General features: G+C 42.2%; 2 protein-coding genes across 12 annotated transcripts in view; one reads left to right on the forward strand and one right to left on the reverse strand.

Moving 5' to 3' along the window:
- PDGFRL (platelet derived growth factor receptor like) lies at nt 1-23,369 on the forward strand. Of its 3 annotated transcripts, none has more exons than XM_083458407.1 (6): nt 1-510; nt 4,142-4,421; nt 17,164-17,315; nt 19,034-19,327; nt 20,334-20,473; nt 22,413-23,369. In XM_083458407.1, the coding sequence occupies exons 1-6, from the start codon at nt 453-455 to the stop codon at nt 22,599-22,601; spliced, it is 1,113 nt and encodes a 370-aa protein (XP_083314533.1). In that variant the 5' UTR covers nt 1-452; the 3' UTR covers nt 22,602-23,369. The 3 variants fall into 3 exon arrangements, with proteins under 3 accessions (XP_083314533.1, XP_083314534.1, XP_083314535.1); XM_083458408.1 differs by lacking the exon at nt 1-510 and adding an exon at nt 715-819; XM_083458409.1 differs by lacking the exon at nt 1-510 and adding an exon at nt 742-1,068 and having other exon boundaries at nt 3,424-4,421.
- A 739-nt stretch (nt 23,370-24,108) lies between these two features.
- The window catches only part of MTUS1 (microtubule associated scaffold protein 1), a 102,288-nt gene continuing 98,781 nt past the window's right edge, over nt 24,109-27,615 (reverse strand). For all 9 annotated transcript variants that reach the window (XM_083458019.1, XM_083458024.1, XM_083458022.1 and 6 more), the window contains one exon: nt 24,109-26,694. In XM_083458019.1, the coding sequence (XP_083314145.1) occupies nt 26,478-26,694 (217 nt within the window). In that variant the 3' untranslated portion in view covers nt 24,109-26,477. The remainder of the gene's footprint in view (nt 26,695-27,615) is intronic.

The raw sequence follows: 27,615 nt of genomic DNA on the forward strand, positions 1-27,615 counted from the left end.
TGTCCAGGAGCCGGTGCTCTGCGGACACTGATGGCGCCTCTCCTAGTCCAGCTCAGCTGGGGCCAATGTGGATGGGATTAACGCAGGCTTGGTGGGAATATAGATATTGAAAACAACCACCACCACCCTGTTCTCATGCGCCTGAGGAGGAGAGACAGCTGGAGGGCGTGTGGTGAGGTGGGCGAGAGTCTCTCACTAACAAAAAATGGGGCGTCCTCCACCCCACTTAACTCCAGAACTCGCTCCTGAGGCGGCGTCGCTGCCACGAGCGCTATTAATGACTGACAGCATCGCGGGGGGCCTGAGGGCGGGAAAGGAAAAGGCTGCTTTCCCTCACAACCGCCTCAGTCGAGCCGGGCCGCCTGCCTCGGCCTACTCCCGCCGACGCTTTCCCGCCCTCCGGAGTTGACGACGGGCCCTTTTCCCGGCCGACGTCTCCTATTCTTCCCGCTATGAAGCCGTGGCTGCTGCTGCTGGGGCTCCTGCTGTTCCACCAAACGCTGCAAAATGGTGAGTCCCCCCGGGTGGCCGCTGTGCGTCTTGCGCGCCCCACCGCTTTCCAACGCTCAGCATCCCTTTCAAAAAACACCCTTTAAACCCCCCACCACACCCCATGGCGTGTATCCCGTGCCACGCCGCACTTATAAAACTTTTTGGGGGCGAGGGAGAACTGCCGCCTCCCAGTTTCTGCCGCCTTTCCCGCCACTTGGCAGAGCGCCTCCTTCTCCTCTTGGCTAAGCAAGTGTGCCTCAGATTAATGGAGTCCGTTAGCTGCTGCCACCCCTCCTCGCCCCGGGAAAGAATGCTGAGAATTTGGACGTGGGGTTTTTTATTTTTCTCCACACCCCATTTAGTTACCACAGGACTGTGCTGCTCAGAATGGCTCACATGCATAGCTTTGAAAGCAACAAACCCCAAAACTTGTTTTTTTAATTAAGGTTTTAATATCATGTTTCGGGATATCGCGTGGTGTTACTTTAATATAATAATGTATCACAGTTTGAACAAAACTTCTATTCAAGTTAGATGTGAAATAGGGTAACGGCATAAAGCATCCTGGTAAAATTGGTGATTTTCACCAGTGGAAGACACGATCGATCGGTGTTTAAAGCTCCCTGTGAGCATCAAAGGGACTTGTATCCGATAATAACTTCACATGAGTTTTAATAGTCTGTTAGGATGCCCCAATGTCCAATCCTGGTAACTTGAGGAAGATTATTTGCCTTTCTGTGATACTTGGTGCAGAAAATATTGTCATATTGCAAGAAATGTCTACCAAAACTATTTTTGGGGATTAGTTTTAGACTGAGTTGCAGGACGTTAAACTGTTCTGCTGTGGTCATGCTCCATATCTGATATGTATTGAGAGAGAGAAAGATTAAGTCGGTTTGGTTCTGGGTTCCATGTTTGTATTGAAGATGGGTGTCTGGGCTCAGTCTAGTGTTCTAACCATTGCACCACTCCTAGGGGCTGAGGTCTTTTTGCTTCCCCCCCCCCCCAATAAAAAACATTTTTTTAATTTATATCCCGCCCATCTTGCTGGGCAGCTTACAACATATATAAAAACACAACAAAGCATTAAACATTAAAAAAACAAAATATCCAATACGAGCAACAAACAGTCCAATAAATCAATAGAAACCAATAACAACAACAATAAACAGTTCGCAGTTATACCCAAATTAAAATAACCGCCAACCCCAACTAAACATTTAGGTAATGTCAATAACTCATAACTAATTCAGAGAAGAGTTTCCTTGAATAAAAAGTTAACTTCACTGGCCTCAGGTGATTCATGGTTTTGTTCCTGACCTATGTCTGACTCCAGCCCTGACAGCTTTGGACAGAAATTGAGAAATTCTTTAATTTGCGGCCCTTGGCCCATATCGAAAACAATACATCAAAATTTATCCATAAACAATACAATTTAAACAGTTCCAAGTTAAAACACCTATATAAAACCAATTTTACTTCAGTTAAGTAAACACTGTACACAATAAGTTCCCTCTATGTAAACCGCAATTCAAATCCATCAGATTTTGGGGGTATGCGTCTTAGTTCTGGCACTTATTGATGGTTCTTAAGTTTAGCTAAGCTGTCAGAGTCTTACAGTGATCCATTTCTCCTCTTTTGAAATAAAACATTAATCAGGTATCTAGCGACAGCAAGGGATTTACTTCTGTCTTCGTCGTTTAATAAGTATATTATTTGGGCTTCCTGAGGTCCGTCAGCAATTCTCGATAAATATGGGGCCAGAAACTTGGACCGTGAGGCCGAAAGAATCAGCTTTGGACACTTGCTAATTCCAAGGCACTAGACATGCCTAGCACACAGCTCAGTACATACAGGTCTTAGTTAGCTTTTAACACCCCAAGCCTTGATTAAATTCTAACACCTACTAAACCCAGAGTTTTAGAAATGTCTAGTAGCCACAAACTCATAGCAATCAGCTTGCTATGAGAAGGTATGGATTACATCAGTGCTTTTTTCGGGGGGGGGGGCGCAGGGGTACGCATACCCCTAAACATTTTGTGAATCTAAGTTTGGTGTCAGTATTTCAATATGAGTAGGAAAATGAGAGTACCCCTAAACATTTTTTAAGGAAAAAAAAGCACTGGATTACATCAACTGGGCAACTGCAATGCCCAACTCCCTTGACACATGTATATACTAACGATAGATATGATTTTCTTAATGCTTGCATACTGAGGAAGAAAAAACATTTTTTGCATTAAATTAAAACTTGGTTGGAAAGTGCATGCTGCTTTTGCTGTTGGGTGGGCATGCTACTGTCCCGTCACAGCTGCACTAAAATACCGAATTTCTGTCCTGTTTATCTCCTACTAGGGAACATGCGGGGGAAACTTCATAATGAACCAGGCAGTCCTTCTCAATTGTTTGACTCTTGAGACTAAAATTAGGGTGACATACCTACCCTGAGAAAGACCGAATACAGTGGTGCCCCGCAAGACGAATGCCTTGCAAGACGGAAAACCCGCAAGACGAAAGGGTTTTCCGTCTGCAGAGGCGCTTCGCAAGACGAATTTCCCTATGGGCTTGCTTCGCAAGACGAAAAATGACGAAAAAAAATCGATTATTTTTTTTTTTTGCTCCAAAACCCCTTATTCTGAATCGCTAAGCTGCTAAAAGCATTTTAGCAGCAAAACCGCTAATCCCCCCCCCTAAAAAAGCCGTTTTTAGCCCTTTTTTAGCCAATAGCGCTAATAGCGCTACTCCGTCAATGGGCTTGCTTCGCAAGACGAAAAAACCACAAGACGAAAAGACTCCCGGAACGGATTCTTTTCGTCTTGCGAGGCACCACTGTACCTTCTTCAAAATTAACCAGGAAATTCCCTCTCGTTGTCTTTTTAAGAAATGAAACCTCAGAGTCTGGGTCACCTGGTAGCTTGAGGCCCAGTACAGATGTGCACTCCCACCTGCTCTGTGGCCCTTGTTCTTAAGTAGATTGTCAAATAGGCATATTTATCCCAGTACAGTATCAAGCGACCAGCAATACATGAATGAGCTTGCTTAGATCAGTCACTGCAGGTGTAATTTCTGTCTCTGTTCCAAAACACAGTATTTCCCCATGGAATCTTTTTATAGGTGCTAGCACAAGGATAATACAGTACTAATTAAAAGGGGAATATATATCTTGGAAAAACATTAGAATTAAGGATTACAAGTAGTTTTACATGAACAAACCAAGTTTAGTTTTCTAGAATTCTAAGTCAACTTCCAAACCTATAATCTCAGCTGTTCTTTCTACAACTGCGTGTTCATATGAATGCTAACTAAGAGTAGTAGCTTCTGGCAAAGATAATTGATTTTACACAGAAGTGTCATCTTATCCCATGGGAAGACCTAGTAATTGCTTATTTGCATGTGTTAATTTAAATCCATGCAGATTTAAAATTGCCTGTTGGTGAGCATCCTGAACTAACAAAAAATGAACAGGATGTATATACACACAAAAGCCCTCCATGCTGTCTTGGCCTATTTAAAATAAATTGGTTACAAATGCTAATCCTGTGTCAATATTCTGGGTTCCTTTCCATATGTGAGGTGAAAAACCCCTTTCAGGATTTTTTTTTTGTACCCAAAATAGAGCGTGATATTTTCTTCTTCTCTCTTGTGATAGCTATTGGTCAGCCTTCAAAGAACAAGCGTCCGAAGGAACCGGGAGAGAACAGGATTAAACCCGCTAACAAAAAAGGAAAACCCAAAACTCCCAAACTAAAGGAGAGAGAATCCACAGATGCTTCTCCAAAAATCCATTCCATAATGACACAGGTGATGGATAAGGGGCGTTTTCAGAAACCTGCTGCTACTCTGAGCCTCTCTGCAGGACAGAATTTAGAACTGCGGTGTAAAGGAAATAAAATTGAATGGAGCCATCCTTCAGATCACAACAGGGTCAGGTAAGACTTTGAAAGGTGGAAATGAATAAAATTATGCCCAAACTTTACTGTTGTTGTTTTTTAAATCAATGCAAATGTTGACGTTCCTTTGGTAAAATATATTGGAATGTATAGAGAAGGGGAAAAGATTTCAGACCAGAGGGATTTATGACAGACCATTGCCAATGTTGTTTCCATAGAATTTAACCTAAAACAGAACTCAAGCTAAATAGAGGGGACAGGGGCTTTTGCTCAGATGAAATATCTGGAAACTTCTTTGTTGAAAGAATTGTAGCTGTAGTGTTATCATGTGCATATTTATCTGGAAGTAAGTCCAAATAATTCATTAGGACTTCTGAATGGATTTAGGAGTGCAGCGGTAGTCTTGTTTCACACATGTGGTTTACAGAAATTAGTTTTCTAACTCAGATGTAAGTTTCTTATTGGGTGTGCAGTGGTACCTCGGGTTACAAACACTTTGGTTAAAGACTCTGCTAAACCAGAAGTAGTACCTCGGGTTAAGAACTTTACCTCAGGATGAGAACAGAAATTGTGTGGCAGTGGCAGCGGGAGGCCCCATTAGCTAAAGTGGTACCTCAGGTTAAGAACGGTTTCAGGTTAAGAACGGACCTCCGGAATGAATTAAGTTCGTAACTGTATTCCCATCTGCCCAAGAAATACATAGCAATAAAAGGTAGATGTTATGACAAGAGGAGAATGTTTTGTCAACATTCTAGACTAGATTAGGAAAGTAGTCTTTATTTGTAATTACTTTTAGCTTGCCATATTGCAAACTGTGTGAAGTAAGCTTTTTTCTAGATACCTGCTGTTTCTAGATAGGGTTTTCTAACAAGAATAGCATTCTTAAGATAGAAGTGTAGATGAATTTTAGCTGCATGACAAGGGCCCCTATCTAAGTTTTGTTCCTCACTGTGACCATTTTTTTGGGGGGGGGGCGGTGATTCCCTAGGAGAGTCACCAAATTTTAATTACTATTAGAAATAAATGGATACATTGCTGAATAACAAGATGTGTAAGTCAAACTCTGATATATATGGTTAGCATTGTTTGTGTTTATAGTGATTGGTATCTTACATTGGGATAATAATGATTTTAAAAAGCTCATATACCGGTAATTCATTGCCATAGGATGTTGTGGCTTTTGCTACAAGTACCAATTACTCAGAAATGTAGTTTAAATAATGTTACGGAAGAAGTGTTTGAGGTTTTACAGACCTTGGTAGCCAGAAAATGCGAACGCTTTCCAAGATACGACATCCCTCTATCTCTGATGAACTTCCATCACACTCAAGTTAGAAAATACATTAGTTGGCCAGATCCGGTACAGTATTGCAATTATTCCAAATGGTCTTGTTTTTATTATGCAGTTAACTGAGCCGCAGCATATCTGACCACTAGATGGCAGATTTCACCAGAATTTTTATTGTCACATTGCCTTGACCAGAGGGAGTTAATAAATAATTATGTAAAGGCAGAACTGACTGTACTTTTAATGTGTTTGTGTAGTATTAGACCGAAATGCCAAAATGCCTGACTGTAAAAGTAAGCGAGGTACTTTGACAAACGAAGACCTTTTTTTCCAAGGCGTGATGTCCTGAAAGGATATGGTAAATTTGAAATGAGGACTCTGTAGTGTTTTTTTTAGTACGTCAGTAGTCTCAGCATCTGGCTACCCATTTAAAATACTGTACTGAACTTTGAAATGTAGTTTTCTAAGTGTGCTGAGATTTGTAAGGAAACCCCTATTCCCCTCCCAGAGCTACAGTTCCCAGAGTGGTTTAACAATCAATCCCTCTCCTCAGGGAACTATTGGAGGAGGAGGAGTAAATAATAATAATAATTAATTATTTATACACCAGCCATCTGGCTGGGTTTCCCCACGTTAGTAACCATGTTAGTCTGCTGCAGCAAAAAGTTTTGTGGCATCATAAATGCTAACAAAGTTATAATTGTGAACTAGATATCCTGTATGTTTTTATTAACTTATAAATGCCAGGATCTTTATCTACGTTGCATTGTGAATGGTCACTGTAATTACTTTGCATACATCTAAGCTTCATTGTAATTATCTCCGTGTTTATTTCTGGTACTTCCCTCTGACGCCGCTGCTCCTTTTCTCTCTCTGCACCCCTGTGTACCTTCCAACTCAAGAGGACATTCCATGAACATGATGAAGTAGAATCTGGCCTGCCAAACTTACACCATAATACTATTGTGAGTTTGGGGGTGGGGTGGAATCTTAACAGAATATCCCACTGTTCAAGGGCTATAATGGCCCTAGGTATGGATTGAAGACAGGAGTGCCTGGCGTGTTCTGGTCCATGGGGTCACGAAGAGGCAGACACGACTAAACAACAACAAGGTATGGGTTGTTATTATAAGCAGGCTTTCTGTCACCCAGGGCAAAGACCCAGTTTGTCACCCCCCCACATGTGTTTGCGTACACACACAACTTAACACATTTGTTCATGAAGGACATAGAACATAGTTTGAAAGAGGCTGGAGAAGAAATAATATTTCCAAAATAGTAAAATTGTCTGTGTATGTATCTGGCTTTCATTCAACCTTAAGTAGATCTCCTCAGAGAGTAATAGGTCATTTGAGGAATTCTAAGAAGTATTATGACTGTATGATATATTATTTATTTATTTATTTATTTATTGTAGTGGTAGTAGAAGAAACTGATAATGATCAGGCATATAATAAAGAGTAAGTCTTATCGAACTCAATGGGACTTACTTCTGAGTAGTAAATGCTTGCAGTTTAAGGCTCTAAATAATAAAATAAAATAATAAATAATCCACAAGTTACCTTAAAAAATTGTTGATGGCTGAACCATTGCAGTTAAGTAATTTAAAGTGGATTGGCTACATTTTCCTTCCAAGTTACAGGAAGGGATAAATACAAAGTGTTTCGTATGTTAGCATCACATTTCTTTCATTTGAGGTATTTCATTTTCGGTATAAAGAGGACTCAGTTTTTGTAGCTGATTATATGCAGCAGTGCCCTTTTTATGTATTCACATGATGTAAACATGTATGTTGTCCTTTAGATCCAAACACACACACACACACACACAGAGAGAAAGAGAGAAAACGAACACTTAAGCAAGCAATACACCAAAGTGCATCTGTTCCCGAAAAGGGAAGGTAGTGGTGTTCTGATCTCTTCACCACTTTTAATTGATCTCTGAGACATTGAAGGAAGCAAAAGAAGAAAGCAAGCAACAAATCTTCCCCTTTTCAACTTTGCTCGGAGAGGATTTCTCCAGGATTTCTCTGTCGCACACAGTTCCAAAAACAGAGAAAGGGGAAGGAGGATCATTTCCCAGGTTTTCCTGCTTCCCCTAAGAGAAAGCCCACTCCTCTCCCCCCAGCTGTGAGGGAGCCCCTCCATCATAAGCTCAGGTTGCATATACAGTGTCTGCTCTCCCTCATTCCAAGGAAACTAAACTCTGGGTAAGCAGCTAGAACCCCTGAAATCTTGCATGGCTCCGAGATTGGGGTGGCATGCAATAATACATTTCTAGCATGAGGAAAGTTGCATCACCAATGTCTCTTCAATACCTTCACAATTTTATGCAAAATTAAATCAGTGTAAGACATAGTGAATTTTTATTGTAGAAGGGAGCATGTAGTTTCATAGCTATGAATCACATATTAATGTATATCCTTTGATTTCAAGTGCCATAAATGAAAAGGCGATGACTGAGGCAAAATGAGTAATGCTTATAGCACTTCCCTGCTCCTCCACTGATGTGCCTAAAGCAACATAGTAAGTGAAAAATAAAGATGGAGGAGGGGAAACTGGGCCCAACAAACGTATAAAATGCCAAAGAGCTGACCATTGCAAGCCCGTAAACATTTAATAGGACTGTAAGCATGTAATTCATGTTGCTATTATATAAGAGGACTGTCAGGGAACTGCCATCAGTGCCGGAGGGAGAGAGCAAAATCCAGAGGGATTCCGGAGAGCGTCCCGGGATTGGGAGAGGCAGCCCATCTTCTGGGGAAGAGAATCAGCGTAGCACCAGTGGAGAAGGGGGGCAGATGGGGGAAGCGGCGAGGTGGTCCCATGACTCCTTGCCGGGGACCAGCGGGGAGAGTAGAGGTCCTCCGCTGCCTACACCCTCCTTGCGCAGAAGGCTTCCGCGCAGAGAGAGTAGGAGGAGACTAGGCGTCAAAGAGCTTCTTTGCTGGAAGAAGTTTAAGAAACGCCCACTGACGGATTCTGCCAGCGATTGAGACAGCCACGGGTGAGTGGCTGTCCAGACAGAAAAGGTTCACTCAGGCAACCCAGCCAGGTGTTTGCACCGGCTTACACATGAGCAACCCCTAGAACCATTACAAGGACATATTCACCAAAAAACTGAAGACACTACCAAGTATGAGTACCACTTTCTCAGTTATGGTTGCAAGTAGCAGTACATATTGAAGTTCTGAAGAAATAGCTTTGCAATCCAACCAGGTGAGTGAATTTTCTCATACAAGATGGATTCTGCTCCCGCATGAGGTGGTGATGGCCACAAACTTGGATGGCTTTAAAAAAGGATTAGACAAATTTATGGAGGATAATTCAGTTTTTGCCTTTACTATTGGAGGCAGTATGCCTCTGTACAGTAGTTTCTGGGAATCAAGAGCAGGAAGAGTGCTGTTGCACTCAGGTCTGTTGTGGGCTAGGAGTCAGCTTCACCTGCTGAACAGCCTGAAGGGGGAGAAGGCAGAGTGACCCAACCTTCAAGGATAGAGAGAAGGTGCTGATGAGAACCATCTGGCTTCAGCCTTAAGCAGAGCTTCCAGCAGCAGTCAATTGCTGGTAATAATGCTTGTAACTCCTGGCCCTATCTTGCTGATTCCTGCTCTTGACCCCATTATCATCAGATTCCCTGACCCCTGGACCATCTGACCACATGGATTGCTGTTTGCTCGATCCTAGGACTGGACCTGATTTTGGATGCTGACTGCCTCCAGGAAGTACACTTCAGAGGCTCTTCTGGTTGGTTGGCTGGCCGGCCGGATGTATTCTTGAGGATGACTCACATGGTACTCATGAAGGCCCATAGCCACTTGTTAAAACTAGTCCCCAAATACTACCTCATGAGGAGGCTGGTAATATGCCGCTACGTTTGCTTCAGCTGGCTCAGCACATTCTGAAGGTCCATAAGTATGGCAAACAGTCTGTGACAGGATACAGAAGGACTGGGGGGGGGACCCAAGGTGCGTTGTTATTTGAAAGCAAAGAACGGAAAGACAATGAAAGAGTATCTTCAAGCTTCCATCAATAACTAGCTATACCATGGTGCACAGGTGATGAATTACTCTTGTACTGGCTTTTTTCAGCTAAATCTTCCTGTCATTTTCTTCATGGCATGCAGATCTCGGGGCACAGAGTATTCAGGTGGTGCTGCAGCCCTTGCAGATAGTTTAGGGAAAGTCTCCCTTGGATGATTTGGAACCATGAGAGACGACAGTTTGATACTTTGAGCTTTTTATATTTCAGCCTTTAGAATGTTCTTGATGGTGATTAATATAACAACAATTGGTTCCATCTATACTTTGCAAAGAACCTGGTAGAAGGATATTAATGTGATCTTGAACAGGTTTACCAAAGCTGGCATGCCACACATGATTTTAATTGGCGCTCATCAAGATCACCATTACATTCATCATGAATGATTCCACCTTCAATGTCATCTTTCCCACAAAAGTGCTCTGAACAGAAGGCAGTCTCCCCCCAAAAAACCCCAGAAGCAACACTTAGGATGACCATCTCTTACCATGCTGATGGTGTATATATGGTGTACGTATTTCCTGGCTGTGAGGCGTGAAGGCCGCACATTACAAGGCCCTTTCCACCTGACCTAGGGAGCAGGGCCCATACTCATCCAGCCCTACAAGAGAGACTCCTCATGAGGCTGGAGGAACACCACCCAGCTGTGAATGCTGAAGGCCGCTCCCTGCAAGGCTTTTTCCACCTAGCCTAGGGGGCAGACTTACCCAGCCCTATACTATATTATATCCATTCTGTAGTTGTTTTGTAATGTTTTATTTTGAAATATTTTAAGATAATATTTTAGTTTTCTGTTATTTTGCTTTGACTGTATACTCTATATTTGACTTTTTCAGATTGTTCTATTGATTTATTGATATAATAAAGCGGCCCATGGGGGTCGTTTAAACTGCCCATGAGACACCCCCAAACCGAGCCACCTGCTCGGTGAGTCTCTGCGCGCTGCGCTAAACCTGCACAGAGCAGGGACTCGCTTCCCTGGCGCCGGAAGTCGGGTCTACGTAGGCGCTGGAAGTTGCGTCTGCACAGACGCAATACAGCCCATGGAGCGATCTCCGCGGGAGTGAACTGGCCCAGGCGAGGTAAACCTTGCCAACCCCTGATTTAATATGCTGTAAACCGCTGAGATTTTTCTTAAAAATATAAAGTGGTATAGTAAATAAATAAATAGATAAATAATCAAATGTCTTTTCCACTGTTTCCCAAGTTATTCAGAGCTTGCTGTGGGTGTTGGGCAGCATTTTGCTGTTGCAAAGACGTATTAAGCTGATTTGACATCACTACTAGTTCTTCTGCAAGAACTGATGACATTAATAATATATCTGATCTGTTTGCTTCTTTCAGCACTAAGAAATCTCCAAGCTCCCATATCAAGAATTTCATCACTCTTGTTTGTAATAGTACCTTTTCTCCCAGAGTCTGTGAGGGTGAAACCCTTCATCTCCTTGTAGTTTTGGCTTCATCTCAATCAAGATAGACCGTCATGGGAAACTGCCCTTGACTCGTCGGCTTCTATTTCCTTAGTTATCCTTGTGTTCTTACTTCAGTAACTACTTGCACATACGTGATATTCAACCTGCAAACCAATCATTAGAATCTACCCTTGGCCTTTGCAGAACTGAGTAGCCCTCACAATCATAAATGCATGATGATACCCAACTATAGGGTGATTAATATATGTTCATCAAGGTTTAGCCCTTAAGCATATGATCTGTTTACCTACAAACTCCAAGTTACTGCTGCTACCCTCCTTTCAAGTTGGTATTTGTCAGCTTGTTTGAAGGGGTGACTATGAGTCTTTGGTCACATCCACAAATCCATTAAAAACACATTTTTATCACTTTTAACAGTCATGCCTTTCTTCAAGAATCCCGGGAATTGTAGTTTACTCCTCACAGAGCTACAGTTCACAGCACTTTAAACTACAGTTCCCAGGATTCTTAGGAGGGAAGCCGTGGCTGCTAAAGTGGTATAAGAGTGCTTTTCATGTGTAGTGCGGATGTGGTCATTATTCTGGGATGTCCTCTTTCACATCTGTCTGTCTAAACTGCAAAGCTATTATTCCAATGGTCGTCTTCAATGTGTGCTACTTCTAACCACTGCTAAAGTGGTATTCAGATGCTATACTTGCCAGCATCTTTAGTCATTTGGTGCCCATTTCCTGTAAATAGTGACATTAGTCAAATGAATATGCAAGGGTGTAATATGAATTTGCTTTATGGCACATTTTATCAATATTGAGGATCAATTTTGTTTGCTCCATCTTTATTCTCCATATACCGTATTTTGCGCCCCATAGGACACACCGCCCCATAGGACGCACCTAGTTTTTTGGGGGGGAAATAAAGGGGGGGAATTATCCCCCCCCCCGGTGCAGGGCTGGAAGAACCAGGTCGGGGAACAGCGGGAAGGCGCGCTCTGCCTCCCCGCTGTCCCCCGAGCTTGTGGGGCTGGCGATGGGGAGAAGTGTGCTGAGGCCGGGACTGCAGGCAGCTCTGCGCAGCCACCGGGAGCCGGGCGGGACTTCGTGCCCCGCTCCCGATGGCCGCGCAGAGCTGTGCTGAGCCCGGAACTGCAGGCAGCTCTGCGCAACCCTCGGGGCTGGTCTCCTGAGGGTTGCGCAGAGCTTCCTGAAGTCTGGAGAGCGAGAGGGGTCGGTGCACACCGACCCCTCTCGCTCTCCAGGCTTCAGCGAAAGCCTGCATTCGCCCCATAGGACGCACACACATTTCCCCTTCATTTTTGGAGGGGAAAATGTGTGTCCTATAGGGCGAAAAATACGGTAAGTGCTACTTCTTATTAATGTTCTGTTTATTCAGTCAGTCAGTCTTTAGAAGATTAGGTATCACGGACTGCAACTGGAGCAGTTTCTGCCAATTGCCACATTTTGCATTTCTCTAGCGACATACTTCAAGTTGAGAAAGAAAGGGATGCGTCTGAAATTTGTGAACCTGTTTTTCAGGATCTACTGTACATATGATGCTTTGATAAGTGCATCACCAATTAAGGCAATTTTCATGGGCATAGGAAACAGATTAAGGGATATCTCTTATTATTCCAACTTTCTTGGTAAACATGCAAGCTTTTGACTTACAAAGCATTCATTACCAGGAAGCAAGCTTTAGTCAATGGCTTTAGCCAATGACAGAAATGTAAATGTTTGAGAAAGAACTCATAGGTGGTTAATTCTCCATTGTGTATGGCTACACCTCACTTACTCATGCAAAAGAACAAATGTGTGTCTGGATACATGCTGCTGAGCTGCAGAAGGGGAGACTTGCACCCAACCTCATGCCTTCTCAAGGAGGGGCAAAGGGTAGTAAGTCCCAAGCAGACAGTATATCCATAATTCCAGCACAGCGGGACCATCTGGTCCTGTGCTGGCCTCGCAAGAAGTTCTGAATTGAGCTACTGTCATTTAAAGAGGAGAGCGGGCTAATCAGAAAACAGTTAGCATCCTAGACAGTTGCCGATACAACAGATTAATCAGCAGGGGGTTGCAGGCTGTTTTAATGACCTAAGGAACTAAGATCTCTATTGAAGCTGGCTGTTTGTGTTGGATACAAACAAACAACTCAGATACCATTCTGTTTCTTCTTCTCGGACTGTTACGGTTCAAACCCTTTGCACCAGAAATTCGAACCCTTTTCAGATTAACACTGAAGTCCAATGAACTGGTTTCAGAAAGATCAACTTGCTGAGGCCCTACTTCTAAGTAAATAAGCATAGGATTAGGCTGCACATAATTTAGATATAAGAAGCTGGTAGCTGCTGATAGAGTGCTTATAGTAGGGCTGAGGGTTTTTTATACTTTGCTTTTAAATGGAAATTTTATACCACAGTAATCTAAATTTTGGGGTGAGAAAACTGAATTCTGCAATGTGTCTAAATAGTGCATATTAAGTATATTTCCTTGTTTATTTTGCATAATATCTTAATGCTTCTGCTAATCAGTGGGAGAGACAACAAACTATGCAGAGGGGCTCTGAAACTCTGGTTTGAAGTGGTCAAAACTTTTCATGTACATTTGGCTTCTTTGCTTTCTTCAAGCATGCCTTTCTAGCATCTTGAAACTTGCCTTTAAAAAGGGGTGGGGCTGAAATTTCTATGATTTTTTAAAGTTTCACCCAACATCAAACTCTGTGTTAGCCCAGTGGTTGCCTAAAATTAAAAAAACACACCTAGGCTTTCTTGGACAGCACTGATACATCTACATACGAGTTTATCTTGTGCTACTTAATGGGTTCTTACTGGGAACTAACATTTCAAAAAGATATCCCAGGTTGTGTAGGGATTTGGACAATAGAATGTTGGCATTTCCGCAATAGAACTAGCTTTGCTTTGCATGAACTGAATCAGTGCATATGTGGGTGGGAAGGAAACTCGGGGAGAGATTGATTTCTTTCAAAGTCCTAATTATTTAGCTTCCTTAGGGATACAATATGGATTTCCTTGGAAAGTTATTTGGTTATTTTGATTGCTGGATGGCTTATATGTAGAGGGTTTGATGGATGGCTTATTGTGTAAAGAGTTGAGCCAATCAAACTGTATGGTTTGCTAATTAATTCTGACCTTAATTTGTCTCATTCAGTGGTGCTCTAACAATATTTAGCAGACTGTGATAACTGGGGGAGTAAAAATTGTTCAGGCACAACTGCTTCTCTGTATTAGAGATACTCAGTACAGTATTGAATATCTTACCATTTTCTCTGCAGGCATATTTTCCTAAGCTACAATCACATTATTCACTTTTTGGTTAGCTCCCCCAAAGGGGCTCATGCAAAGTATTCGCCCCATGGCTGCTACCAGCCAAGCCCCTTCCTATGAGGTCCAAAGATAAGCAAGAAGCCAAGCAGGATTCACAAGTAAACAGCTGAGGGATTCCTACCCATTTTATTCTTCCTATGTGCTCAATATATAGAGTCACAACTGGGAAAGAGATCCTTTTCTCTTCAAATGACCATATCTAACCCCTCTGCCACCCTAAGCACCACACCCTCTCAATTAGCCTTTGGCTAATAAAACCATCTATAAACCCTTTGAAATTGTGTATGTGTGTTGAGGGGCAGATTGTTGGTTTTGTTTGTTACTGTGTTGTGCATGGTTGTGTTTTTATACTGTAAACTGCCCTGTGATCCTCAGTTAAAGTGCAGTATAGAAATTTGATAAATAGCAGCAGCAATAATAATAATAATAAATAATAATAATAATATTAATAGGTTTTTTAATAGTGCCCAGGGCATATGTCATAGGGCTGCCATATTTTGAAGAGAAAAAAAGAGAACACATTTGCCGACTTCTACTTTTAACAATGGATCTCTGTGACGACTCTACCCATGAAAAAGAGGACGTGTCCTGGAAAAAGAGGACATGAAAAACTGAATGCTGCCCTGTGCAATCTTACTGACATCTCCCTTGCTTTCTTATATCGAGTGCCAAGAAACAGAAATAAATTGTCTGGTAGTATTTGTTGCTTTGGTCATGCAAACACTTGCAGAGTATTTATGTTTTGATCAGTGTTAGAAATTAGCCAGGCACCAGACACGTTTTGCTACTGGCGTGGGTCCAGTTACAACTATGTGGAGATTTTTGGGTCACAGTTTAAAAACTCTGCCTTAGTCCATAGTTTGTACCATTACCACTGTTGTGTGTGTTTCTCCTTCTTGCATCCTGGTACAAGTGAATTGTAAGCAAGCTACAGTCAAACAATGTAGAATCGTAGAATTGTAAAATTGGTCCAACCCCCTGGAAAATAGCCATTCCATTGTGGTGGCCATAACCAAGATTTAAGGTGCACTTGGCATCTAGTTTATATATCTGAGTTTCTAACTGGTTTTGATCCCATAAATCAATATCATCAACAGTATTAACCAGTGACATTTAATTAGGAGCATCTGCGGTGCTGTGTCTCATTCTCTTTACCACACATGATGAGTAAGTGTGCTTGGTCCTTAAATTATGTCATTACTTTGTCATTATGTTATTCCATCCCATTCATTTCAGTGCAAAGAAAATGCAATACATATGACAGGGGAGGTGGGTAGTAATTATTTCATGTATGGGCCAAAAGCAATACCAACAGTGAATACAGTGATACCTCGGGTTAAGAACTTAATTTGTTCTGGAGGTGCTTTCTTAACCTGAAACTGTTCTTGACCTGAGGTACCACTTTAGCTAATGGGGCCTCCCGCTGCCGCCGCGCCACCATCGTGCGATTTCTGTTCTCATCGTGAAGCAAAGTTCTTAACCCGAGGTACTATTTCTGGGTTAGCGGAGTCTGTAACCTGAAGCGTCTGTAACCTGAAGCATCTGTAACCTGAGGTACCACTGTATTGATTGCATTTGCTAGATTGATTTCAATTCTGGACATGGGATGAATAAGTGAACAATGGCAGTTTCTGCTACCATTTCTGTTTCTGTTGGAATTCTCCAAAATCCTTGCCTGGGTGTTTTGTACGGTATATTGAAGTCCAGCAGCAGAGGTTGGCCTGTGTCCACTTCCCTCTGTTGCTGCCAGCATTCAAAACTCCCATTGTTCTTGGCGCATTTTGCGACAGGGAATTTCATTAATGCGAGCAGTTTGTGAGCCCTGAGAGCAGTACTGCGCCTAAGATCTCAGATTAAAACTGCCACTGCTGGAACGAAAGGAGGACCTTTTTCTGCCTCCCGGCTTCTAGCTACTTTCTGAGGACTGGAGAAGGGACCCTCATAAGAATATTAAGGGGGCGTGCAGGGGAAGTATGGCTTTGTTTTTTGCAGTCTTCAAATGAGGACTAGACCATGTGAAAATTGACCATAAGATTTTAGTCGAAACAAAATAAAAAAATTCCTTCCAGTAGCACCTTAGAGAACAACTAAGTTTGTATCTGAAGTTTGTATCTGACCAACCTAGTTGGTCTCTAAGGTGCTACTGGAAGGATTGTTTTTTTTTTGTTTGTTTTGACTACAGCAGACCAACACAGCTACCTACCTGTATAAGATTTTAGCTGCAGTTCTTTCATTTTCAGTTTCTTGTTATAAAAAAAGTGTGCCTAGACATTCCATTGTTGCGCCCATAACCTAGGTTTAAGGTGCCATTTTGCTCCTGGCTTTCATATCTCAGTTTCTAACACTGGTTGTTGATATCTTGAAGAGAAGGAACATGGGCTCCAAGTCCCCATCTCCACTTCCCCCTGCTGCAGCCTTGGTGGTGGCTCTTGCTCCTGGTGTACCTTTTGCACAGCGGGTAGAAGATCCCTGTCACTGGCGCCATTAGGCCATTAGGGCCGAGTTCAGACCATCATTCTGAACTATGGTTAGCCAGACCGTGATTTATAAACCTTCACTTGGCGTGTCATGTGAACCTGCCACTAGCATGTTGCCCCAATAAACTTTGCCATGAACTAATGCAGTTCTTGGACTGAAATGGTCCTCCATAACCTTTGACTTTGTGCTTTCTCTTTGTCCTTGCTAGCATCAGGCAACACGACAGATATGGGCAGCTGATTCTGGCAAATGCCACTGCAGCAGACACTGGTCAATACAGCTGCTGGCTCCTGCAATGCAGTGGCTACAATTGCAAGAAGGATGAGACCAAAACGGGCTCAACGTACATCTTTTTTGCAGGTAATGGAATGGCTCCTTGCTTCCAGAGGTAGAAAGGTCCTTCCTTAATGCTATCTTTTTTTTCATCTTTGCACTTCACGGTATCCCTGTATCGAGTGGGCAGCAAGTGTTTCTGATAGTGCAGATTATACCCTCTTTTGTGCTCATTAGTTACATGCTCATTTTTCAAAGCAGTTCATTTTTTAGCACTGCTGTATTTGGGTTTGCTTATGAAATCAGTCATCGTCTTTTGGTGATACATTATCTTATTTAAGCTTCTTGTTTACACTGAAAATATTTTATTGGAGATCAAAGCAAGTTAAAAAAGAGGAATGGTTAATTAGTGCCTGTTGTCTGTTTTGTAGAGAAAATTTACAGTCAGCCACAGTATGGTTATTTAAGGTGTGCACATCATCCCTTAAATGGTTATTTAAGGTGTGCACATCATCCCTTAATGCAGCCTTCCTCAAGCTGTAAGTTTTTGACTAATTTCCTCACCACTGGATGTGCTGCTTGGAGCTGATGAGACATCTGACAGGTACCAGGTTGGGGGGTAGGTGTCCCTAATGAATAAGCAAGATAAGGAGCAATAATGTGAGGTGAAAATGCACTGCATAAAGAGCGGTGATTGAACTAGGATACCAGGTCTACAAATCATGATTGGTACAGATATGGGGCCGTGGGTGCTGCTGTGGTCTAAACCACTGAGCCTCTTGGGCTTGCGGATCACAAGAATGGCAATTCAAATCTGTGGGATGGAGTGATCTCCCGTTGCTCCGTCAAAGCTCCTGTCAACCTAGCAGTTTAAAAGCATGCCAGTGCAAGTGGATGAATAGGTACCACAGCAGTGGGAAGGTAAACAGCATTTCCGTGCACTCTGGCACTCATCATAGTGTCCCGCTGCACCAGAAGTGGTTTATTCATGTTGGCCATATGACCTGGAAAAGCAGTCTGCGGACAGACGCCAGCTCCCTCGGCCTGAAAGCAGAAATGAGCGCCGCACCCCATAGACTTAACCGTCCAGGGGTCCTTTACCTTTTACCAGTACGGATTCTGATCAGAAGTAGAGGATTCTAGGTGGTGAAGTTAGTACAACAGCTCAGTTTGAAAACATCTGGTTATTTTAAAAATTCAGAAATGCAGTCACCATTCTGAGACTTATGCTGGAAGATCCAAATATGCTGTTAGGATTCTTTTAAAACTGCATGCAGTGTGTTATGGAGGCTGCATTCGCAGTCTGAGAGGCCCTGCTGAGCACATGGCCACATTCAATAAAGGCTTAGTAATTTGGGGCTTAGTGTTTAAATTCAATTGCTAAGTATTTGAAATCACAACTGAAAATGTAATTCTTGCAGAGGTACTATGGTTTCCTCTTTCACTAGGTCAGGCTTGGATAACTTGTTATCCACTTTTCATGTATGCCAGTCTTCATGTGACTTTGGGGTGTGTGTTTCACAAGGCTCACTAGTCTCCCAAGAGTGGTTTGTTTACCCCTGAGATAGATCGGGCATTTGTTTACAGGGGACATGCAAATTAGAGATGCATTGAAGCCATTATATATTTAAATTAGTTCATTCGCTTTCTTTTAGAAAACTACTCTTAAAGGTAATGTTATTGTTGGTAAAAATCAGATTTCTGCTAATAAACCATTTCTCCCATTATTGTTTTTGCTATGGTGCTGGTTAAAATGGTAATGACTGGTGCGTGATTAATATCCATTGCCTTGCTTCTTCCTACAGATAAAGGGGAGCTCTTTGTTCCTTCTGCCAGTTATTTTGAAGTTGTCTACCTCAACCCAGATAAGCCAGCGGTAGTTCCTTGCCGAGTGACCAGCCCATCAGTGAAAGTCTCATTGCACCAGGAGTTCCCAGCCGAAGAAATCCAAGTGGATGGAACCAACATTATTTATGACGTGAAGAAGGGTTTTATCTATAAGCATCCAACATCCGATCACAAGGGAGTGGTTTACTGCAGAGCAGAATCGTGGGGAGCACCTCAGATTTCCATCAAGTACCAGTTGCTTTATGTGGAAGGTAAAAAAACTAACCGAATGGCTCAGGCTAACATCAAAGCAAGTTCTACTGTACACTCTCGCAGTGCTTTAAACTGGCCCTGAGTAATTTCCCACACAAGTTAACACAGTGGTGATCTGTGTTTATGGTGATGTGGGTGGCACTGTGGTCTTCTGCCAACCTAGCAGTTCGAAAGCATGCCAGTGCAAGTAGATAAATAGGTACCACTGCAGTGGGAAGATAAATGGCCCTGGTTTCCATCACGGTGTTCTGTTGCACCATAAGCAGTTTCATCAATGCTGGCCACATGACCCAGAAAGCTGTCTGTGGACAAATGCTGGCTTGCTTGACCTGAAAGCGAGATGAGCACCACAACCCCATAGTCACCTTTGACTGGACTTTTAACCATCCAGGGGTCCTTTACCTTTGCTTTACCTTATGGTGAACTACCTAGGTACTCAGGTTTATACTGAACTACTCAGGCTACTTCACCACAAGCAAAACACAAATGTGTTTTCTGAAGTCAGCCAAGTAAAATTATCAGCATAGTGAAACTTTCCAAACCTCGAGTGTATATCTGTTTTGAAACTGAGGCGGAAGATAGCAGTTCTCTGTTATCTTTACGCAATACCTACATTTTCCACAAGCTATGTTAAAAAAGACATAAAACCAAGGGAAGCCTTAGAATACTACAGTAATATATCTGCACCAACAAATAATTTTGCCCCCAAACAGCAGTTGCAGCTAATTTGTGAGCAAATTACAAGAGAGTTGTGTGTCTGTTGGGTGGGGTTGAGCAATAATGAATTAAAAATTGATTTTGAGTAGAATTTTAAATTGTCAATATTTTTTTCTACTCCCTGCGTAAATGTTGTTGACTTGAATGCAACTGTTAGCAGCTGGTGATCTTGGTTTCCATGTTGTGGAATTTTCACTTGCTGATTTCTACAAGTCCATCTGCAACCTGGTAGGCTATTAAAAATGTGGAATCACTTTTTATTGTCTCTCACCCATCTCTTTGAACCAGTCCCTAGTGGCCCGCCTTCAACTACAATCAAAGCATCATCCAGTACAGCAGAAGGTGGTGATGATATCAGTGTTCTGTGCACAGTTTTGGGGGAGCCAGATGTAGAAGTGGAGTTTAATTGGATATATCCAGGGCAAAAGGTAAACTGCTGCTTGTTTTCTTAATTCTCTTTAAAAAAACCAAACTAGAAAATGACATGAATAGCATGAAATTTTGGAAGGCATGGAAACAAAGCTTATTCGCTACAAAGTTGCTGAAGTCTTGAGAACGATGCAGGCAGAGGGTAATGTTGACTGGTAATCTGGTTTTTCCCCCCCTGCCACTTTTAGCTTGGAAAGATTATACACAAAGGCCTGATTTGGCCCAAAATTTGCCATCCATATTTTGGATAAGTCTATGCCCCAAAAGCCTACTATGCCCCAAAAGGACTACTATAAAGTTATCTACATGAGTAGACACAAGGGGACGTGGGTGGCGCTGTGGTCTAAACCACAGAGCCTAGGGCTTGCTGATTGGAAGGTTGGCGGTTCAAATCCCTGCGATGGGGTGAGCTCCTGTTGCTTGGTCCCAGCTCCTGCCAACCTAGCAGTTTGAAAGCACATCCAAGTGCAAGTAGATAAATAGGTACCGCTCTGACGGGAAGGTAAATTGTGTTTCTATGCGCTGCTCTGGTTCGCCAGAAGCGGCTTAGTCATGCTGGCCACATGAACCAGAAAAACTGTCTGCGGACAAACGTCGGCTCCCTTGGCCAATAAAGCAAGATGAGCACCGCAACCCCTGAGTCGTCTGCGACTGGACCTGACGGTCAGGGGTCCCTTTACCTTTTACATGAGCAGATAAGGAATATGCTTTACAGAGCGCGCTTATTATTATAATCTATCACAACATTTTTCTACTAGGACATCCTGATAAAATTTTGAGGGTTATTTCCCTTCTGCACTTTGATTCTTCACCACTAGATTTTAGAAAATCAAGTTATATTCACCTACTGTTCTGTAGAACAGTAATTGACCCATTCGAGTTTCCTTTTATTTTTCAATATATTATTGTAAATTCACAGATTAATATGATTGTGAAGCTGCTGGTGTACACAGTTATTACAGCAACACAAACTCTCATCCTGTGTCAAAGCACAACCCATGCCATCAGTTTAGCAATATGTGGCTACTAAAATTGATTAGTAACACAATAACATTGATTTGTGCACATTTCCTTTATTTTGTGTGGTGATAGTGGGCATTAGGATAACATGCAATTTGTTCCAAAGCCTCTTTCTGGTTCTGAGAGGTGGTAGAGTCAGTTGTGCCTTTGCAATATGGTGCTTGGATATTTTGAATATTTTTACCACAACTGTGTCTGAAGTGGCACAGTTCTGCCCCATGATCTCTCATGCATAAATCCCACTAAAACCACTTTAACTCTTGACAAAACAGATGCCAGGACTACATACCAAATGTCTGAAGTTCCACCCACTGCATGGATTCAATTAACTTATCAAAGGTGGTATTTAAAAGACTTACATCTTTACATCCTTGATCACCTTACACTGGTGAGTCCCAGACTCAGCTGTACCAAATAATCTGGACCCAAAAGAAATCATAGGACCAGTTTCCCCAAAGGTGTTTAAACTAGACAAAATACCATTAAGAGGAAGTATGGAGGATGTTGTATTAAGGCTGTAATCTGCTGCCACACTTTGCTGGCCTTACTTCCAGTTAAACGTGCCTAGCTAGGATCTGGCTGCATGTCACATATAGGTGCTAAAATTCCCCAGTAAATAATCTTCATCTGGCATGAATACAAAGAGAGGCCAGCCTTAAATGGTCATGTTTCCCCTTCAGATTAAAAGGGCAGAAACAAACAAGACAGCCCTAGAAGCAGCAAACACATATTTCATTGTATGGGAACAGCTGGGATTCTTATTGCAAAACCAGCAGCCTCGGCATCTTCCGCAATAGCTCTGCCATTCAGATTAAAACTCCTACGCTAGCAAGTAAACTACTGTTAATAAAATTAAGTACTGTGTTTACAGAAATGCTTCCAATGACTATCTCATGTTAAGTGTTTTCCAATCATTAGTATGAAAGGCCTGTGGTTATCCAAGACTCTTGGAGGCTGATCGACAGAGGAATTGGTCACACCACGAGAATTTCCGAGAGCCTTATTACCGTTGAAGATTTTGAGACCATTGATGGTGGAAACTATATTTGTATAGCTCAGAACCTTCGAGGACAGACCACAGTAGCTGCCTATGTTGAACTCATCTGACATATTGAGCTCTCGGACAAGACAGAACAGGAAATGTATTGCTGGACTGCTTCGGGCAAGCTTTGCCTTCAGAACTTGAGATAAGTGGAAACAAATCTTAATATAATTCATTCTTACTTTAGAGCAACACAAATGCAAGCATGTGGTTGTAAATGAGGGTTATTGTGCAAGTGTAGCACAAGGGCTTAGAAACCGAACCAAGAACTAGAATATCCATCACCCAGTGTTGCCTCTCCCACTCAAAGTGGCCTTAGAGAAATGACCATCCTATCTTCATTATGGAAACACTGAATTACCACACAGGGTTGGTTGCAAAAGGGTGCTAAAATAAGTCTCCATCACATTCCGAACACTAAAGCACTATATAAATGCTAAGCATTAAATATAACTCAAGTCACTTTTTAGGAAATATACATTTCAAAGCCATAATCTCACAATATTCTTTTGTCATTAGGAGATAAAAGCTAGCTAAGTTAACGTTAAAATTAGCCTTGCGCTTTAATTTGCACACATGAAAAGTAAATAAATATCACTTGTAACATAGATGCACATGTCTCCCGTTAGCTTGGAATGTAATGCTTAGTTTGCTCTGTAAAATTTATTCCCCCTGCAGAATTAGTCATTGTAAGTTTTGTAGAAATTGCAGTACAATATATGTGTTTTAATATGCCATCTTTAGGTATAATTGACAGCTGCAGCCTGAATGGTTGGTGTTGTTGTCATTTGTAAAATACGTATCAAACAAATAAAATACTCTGCAAGTTTTAAGCATTTGTAGATTTAATATTAAAAGTAGTTTTCTTATATTTATACAGTAGTACCTCGGGTTAACTACTTAATTTCGGAGTTCCGGAGGTCCGTTCTTAGCCTGAAACTGTTAACCTGAAGCACCACTTTAGCTAATGGGGCCTCCTGCTTCTGCCGCACCGCTGGAGCACGATTTCTGTTCTCATCCTGAAGCAAAGTTCTTAACCCGAAGCACTATTTCTGGGTTAGTGGAGTCTGTAACCTGAAGCGTATGTAACCCGAGGTACCACTGTATAGGGGACATGACTTACTGCATGTTACTCAGCTGTTTACATAGTAGAAGGATCCAGTTTTAGTGTTCAGTGTGAAGGTCTTCTGCTGATCACACCAAGCACTAAAAGAATTCTAAGCAAGTGTAGAATTCAAATTGAATTCAAATCATTTCTATTGGTAACTGCATTTAGAATTAAGCACTCATCCAGCCTCTGTAGAAGGGAAACAAAAACAACATCTTTTAATAAATTAAGTTTCATCCTCTAATGCAGCTGTAAGTTTTGAGCAATACATAATGCTGGATGATTCGACAAACCACCACTTTCTGTGGCAGCTTATTCAATCTTATTATTACTGTGTGCAAGGTCATCTAAAACAGAAGCCTCTTCTGTATAAATGGCTCAGAATGTGGATGTTATGCTTATAACTGTAAAATTATCTCTTTAGCCTCAGTATTTTTGCTTTTATGTCTAAACAGGCAAGAGTCTTGAACCAGTAAAAAAAATTTATTTTAATTTTCAACACTCAAGTACATATAATCAAATATGACCTTGCCAAAGAAATAAATTGCTCCAAGTCATACTTTTAAGCCAAGTTTCAGCCTATAGCGGATTTTCATAGTTATATAAATCAATCTCTGAACCACAGTTAATTTAGAAGTGCTGATATCTCTAGCTACATAACAGTGCCATAAATGGGTTTGGGCAGGCAAAATGCTTCACAGGGGAGGCACACTTTACACAATGTAAAATTAAAATAATTCATCCTTGAATTTTTCATATTACAGAGTAATATTTCAGTCAGTAATAACTAAAACCTTCTGCTGTTGAAGCCAATGTTTCTGCACCCTAAACAAAACATTTGGTTTGATACTTTGTTTTCCAAGTTTATTAACGTTTTTCCCAGTGCTCCTTCGGTTTTATGGAAGGGGACAAGGATATCTCAAGACCTAGCTCTCAAATTGTCAACATCTTTGCTACAAACCACTATGGGTTGAATCCAATGCTGTCATTGCATGCGTGGGTCAGTCTTCACTTGTGCAACATGCCTTCCCTTTCCACTCCTGTACCCTGCATCCCTCTGTGCCCCCAGAAAATCTGCTCCAGAGTGCCTCCAACCCTCAAGCAGATTGAGGGTACTGGGGGGCAGCAGTGGAAAGGAGAGGATGGGCAAGCCCAGTTGCAAAAGTGGGAGTCTCTCACTTGTACAACTGTCATAACAGCTACAACCCTATGATTTCATCAGGCTTTGATTAACAAGTTGATTATTCAACAGCAATGACGGTACCAGTGCGTCTTGGATGTGTGAGTGATGATTACATAACCAAGCCATAGCACTTAACAGTCCCATCTAGATCTGATAGCAGAGATAGTGTTTAACCATAATAAAAAATGCGTTTGTACATACAAGAATGAACAGGTCATTAACAGGAGCGGACATGCAGTGAGTCATCTTCAGATTTGTAATGCTGCACTGAATGTTGCCTATGACACAAACATCTTCAACCTATCATGTCAGCAAAATAATCAGTTTTTGTTTTTTCTGATTCCTGAAAATCTCATGCTAAATGAAATGGGGGAATGCAGAGTCTTGCAGCCAGTTGGTTAAAGTGCACATCGACAAGTTATCAGTTCGGGATATTTGTTCTTCGCAATGCAAGGAAGTGCTACTGGCAGCTGCACACAATGGCTGTGTCCATACAACATGCTAAGCCGAACCCTTGGCTAGGCAAAACTAAATGAACATATGGGCTCTTAGGGAGGAGCTTCTAGCTATTCAGCTCCTCTCTGGGAGCCTGCACATTCGCTGTTTGGCTTAGTACATTATGTGAACACAACCAATCCTACTGTTCTATCCTAATAATAGCATCTGAATATATATATATATATATATATATATATATATATATATATATATATATATATATTTCCTTTAGTGTGAAATCCTGTGATCTCAAGTCAAATCAGACCATTATTCTCCACAGCTGTTGTCACCCTGGAAAGGGCTGCATGTCTGAACTATCTACCACCAGATATCTAAAAAAAGGAGTGGGAAGAACATTTAACTAGGTGAGAAAAGAAACCCTGTTCTTATATAGTTGCCTAGGGGAAGCTTAAAAATATTTTGAATGATATTTTGTGGTATGAGAGGTTATCGGTCTCGTCGTAAATTCCACTAGAATTTATGCAGACAATGACAAAAATCAAATAAAAATCTCATCCTTTGACTAAACTGAAGCAGAGAGATAAGGAAAAACATAGAGCACAAGCGGCAGCTTTTCCTTAGTCCCAGAGAAGGGAAAAATCTATGATGAAACATGCATAATGGCAATATTTTATTTATGAAGTACATGTCACTTTATTCTTCAGCTTTCGTCCTTTATAATATACATAGCAAAGGTGGCTGCATCACACACACATAACACACTCACCGTGTGATACATCCAATTCACTCATGCCACACTCGGCGTCTCAAGGTGTCTATAATAAGGAACGTATTAAAGGTTGTGATCTTTTATTTATAAGCCCCTGAGCATATTTTTTTCTCCCTAGAGTTAGGTGAAAAAAGGCAAAAAACCGAACAAGACTTTCCTTGCTCTTTTAAGTGCTTTGTGCAACAATGTTCAGAGAAGTTATCACTGAAGTCTTTTTGTATTCTTTAATAAGGAGATGCACTGTTTCGAGTTCTAGCCATGAACTCCCATTATGTTACAGCCATTTCTCATGACAGTCATTTCCAGTTATATTTCAATCACGCGCAGCTAATATAGCTCTTTGCTCCCTCGATCCATGTTTTTTAGTTCTGCAGACCAAAAATGAAATGCCTGTATGGAGAGTGTCTCTTCGTTCAGTGGTGTCATCTAGGCGACACTGTTGGGCTGGAGAAGGAGCCTGAATTCCTTGGCGACTGAAAAGGCATTGGTGGAGTACTGGGGGACAGTTTTCTTGGGCTGCACAGGTCTCCATTGTGTAGCTTCCACAGAAGTTCTTCATTTTCCATTGACAAGCGCTTATTTACCTTTGATTCTTTCTCCAGAGACTCTTGCAAAACTGCCTGTTCGGTGGAAAGTTGCCTATTATGAGAGAGAGAGAGAGAGAGAGAGAAAGCAGACGGTTACTGTCTAGGTTGGACTAGCAACAATACGCTGCAAGTGTACCCTCTTTCCCCAAAGGTGTTTCTGTTCAGGATTTCAGGTAGCTACAGCCTTCCCCAGAGTTAACAGACATGGTTGCTGAATTTAATCTCCCACCAGTCCCAGCCAACATAGCCAATGATTGGTGGTGATGAGGATTGCAGCACAGCTCTCCTAATCTCTGATGTTGTTTTTTCTCCCATCCAGCAATTAGAATTCTGTGGTTCTTAAGGGCAGTTTCCCTGGGCTGTTTGGAGGTTGCTTTTTGGTCACTTTTGTTAACGTTTTGTATTTCTGCGCACCTGAGAGTTCACTCGTGTGTGCAGGTACCGTATTTTTTGCTCTATAGGACGCAATTTTCCCCCTCCAAAAATGAAGGGGAAATGTGTGTGCGTCCTGTGGAGCGAATGCAGGCTTTCGCTGAAGCCTGGAGAGCGAGAGTGGTCTGTGCGCACTGACCCCTCTCCCTCTCCAGGCTTCAGGAAGCTATCTGCAAGCCCTGGGAGCCTGCGGGAGTCCCCCCCCCCGGGCTCCCCCGGCTTGCGCAGAGCTGCCTCTTATCCCAAAGCCCCGGCGCGCTTGGGTAGCTCTCGGCAAGGCGCGGGAGCCCGCCGCTGGGCTCCCACGGCTTGCGGAGAGTTGCCTGTTCTGTGGGCTGGGGTCGGGGGAAGCTCGAGCTTCCCCCGCCCCAGCCCCGCGCCTGGGGGGGAAATAATTTTTTTTCCCCTTTATTTCCCCCCAAAAAAACTAGGTGCGCCTTGGCTCCGCGGCGACGCGCCGGTCCTGGAAGCCGGAGGAGGAACAGAAGGGTCTCCTTCTGTTCCTCCTCCAGCTTCGCTGAAGGGCGCTGCGCCTTCTCCC

The sequence above is a fragment of the Podarcis tiliguerta genome (assembly GCF_965153285.1).
Source record: "Podarcis tiliguerta genome assembly, chromosome: 9".
NCBI lineage: Eukaryota > Metazoa > Chordata > Lepidosauria > Squamata > Lacertidae > Podarcis > Podarcis tiliguerta.

What these genes read in the sequence shown, in the direction of transcription:
- PDGFRL (XM_083458409.1), top strand. Translation starts at nt 4,021, where the DNA reads ATGCTAATCCTGTGTCAATATTCTGGGTTCCTTTCCATATGTGAGGTG. An exon ending in AACGTACATCTTTTTTGCAG is followed by an intron (nt 17,316 to 19,033) that starts GTAATGGAATGG and finishes TTCTTCCTACAG; the next exon opens with ATAAAGGGGAGCTCTTTGTT. An exon ending in GGATATATCCAGGGCAAAAG is followed by an intron (nt 20,474 to 22,412) that starts GTAAACTGCTGC and finishes TCCAATCATTAG; the next exon opens with TATGAAAGGCCTGTGGTTAT.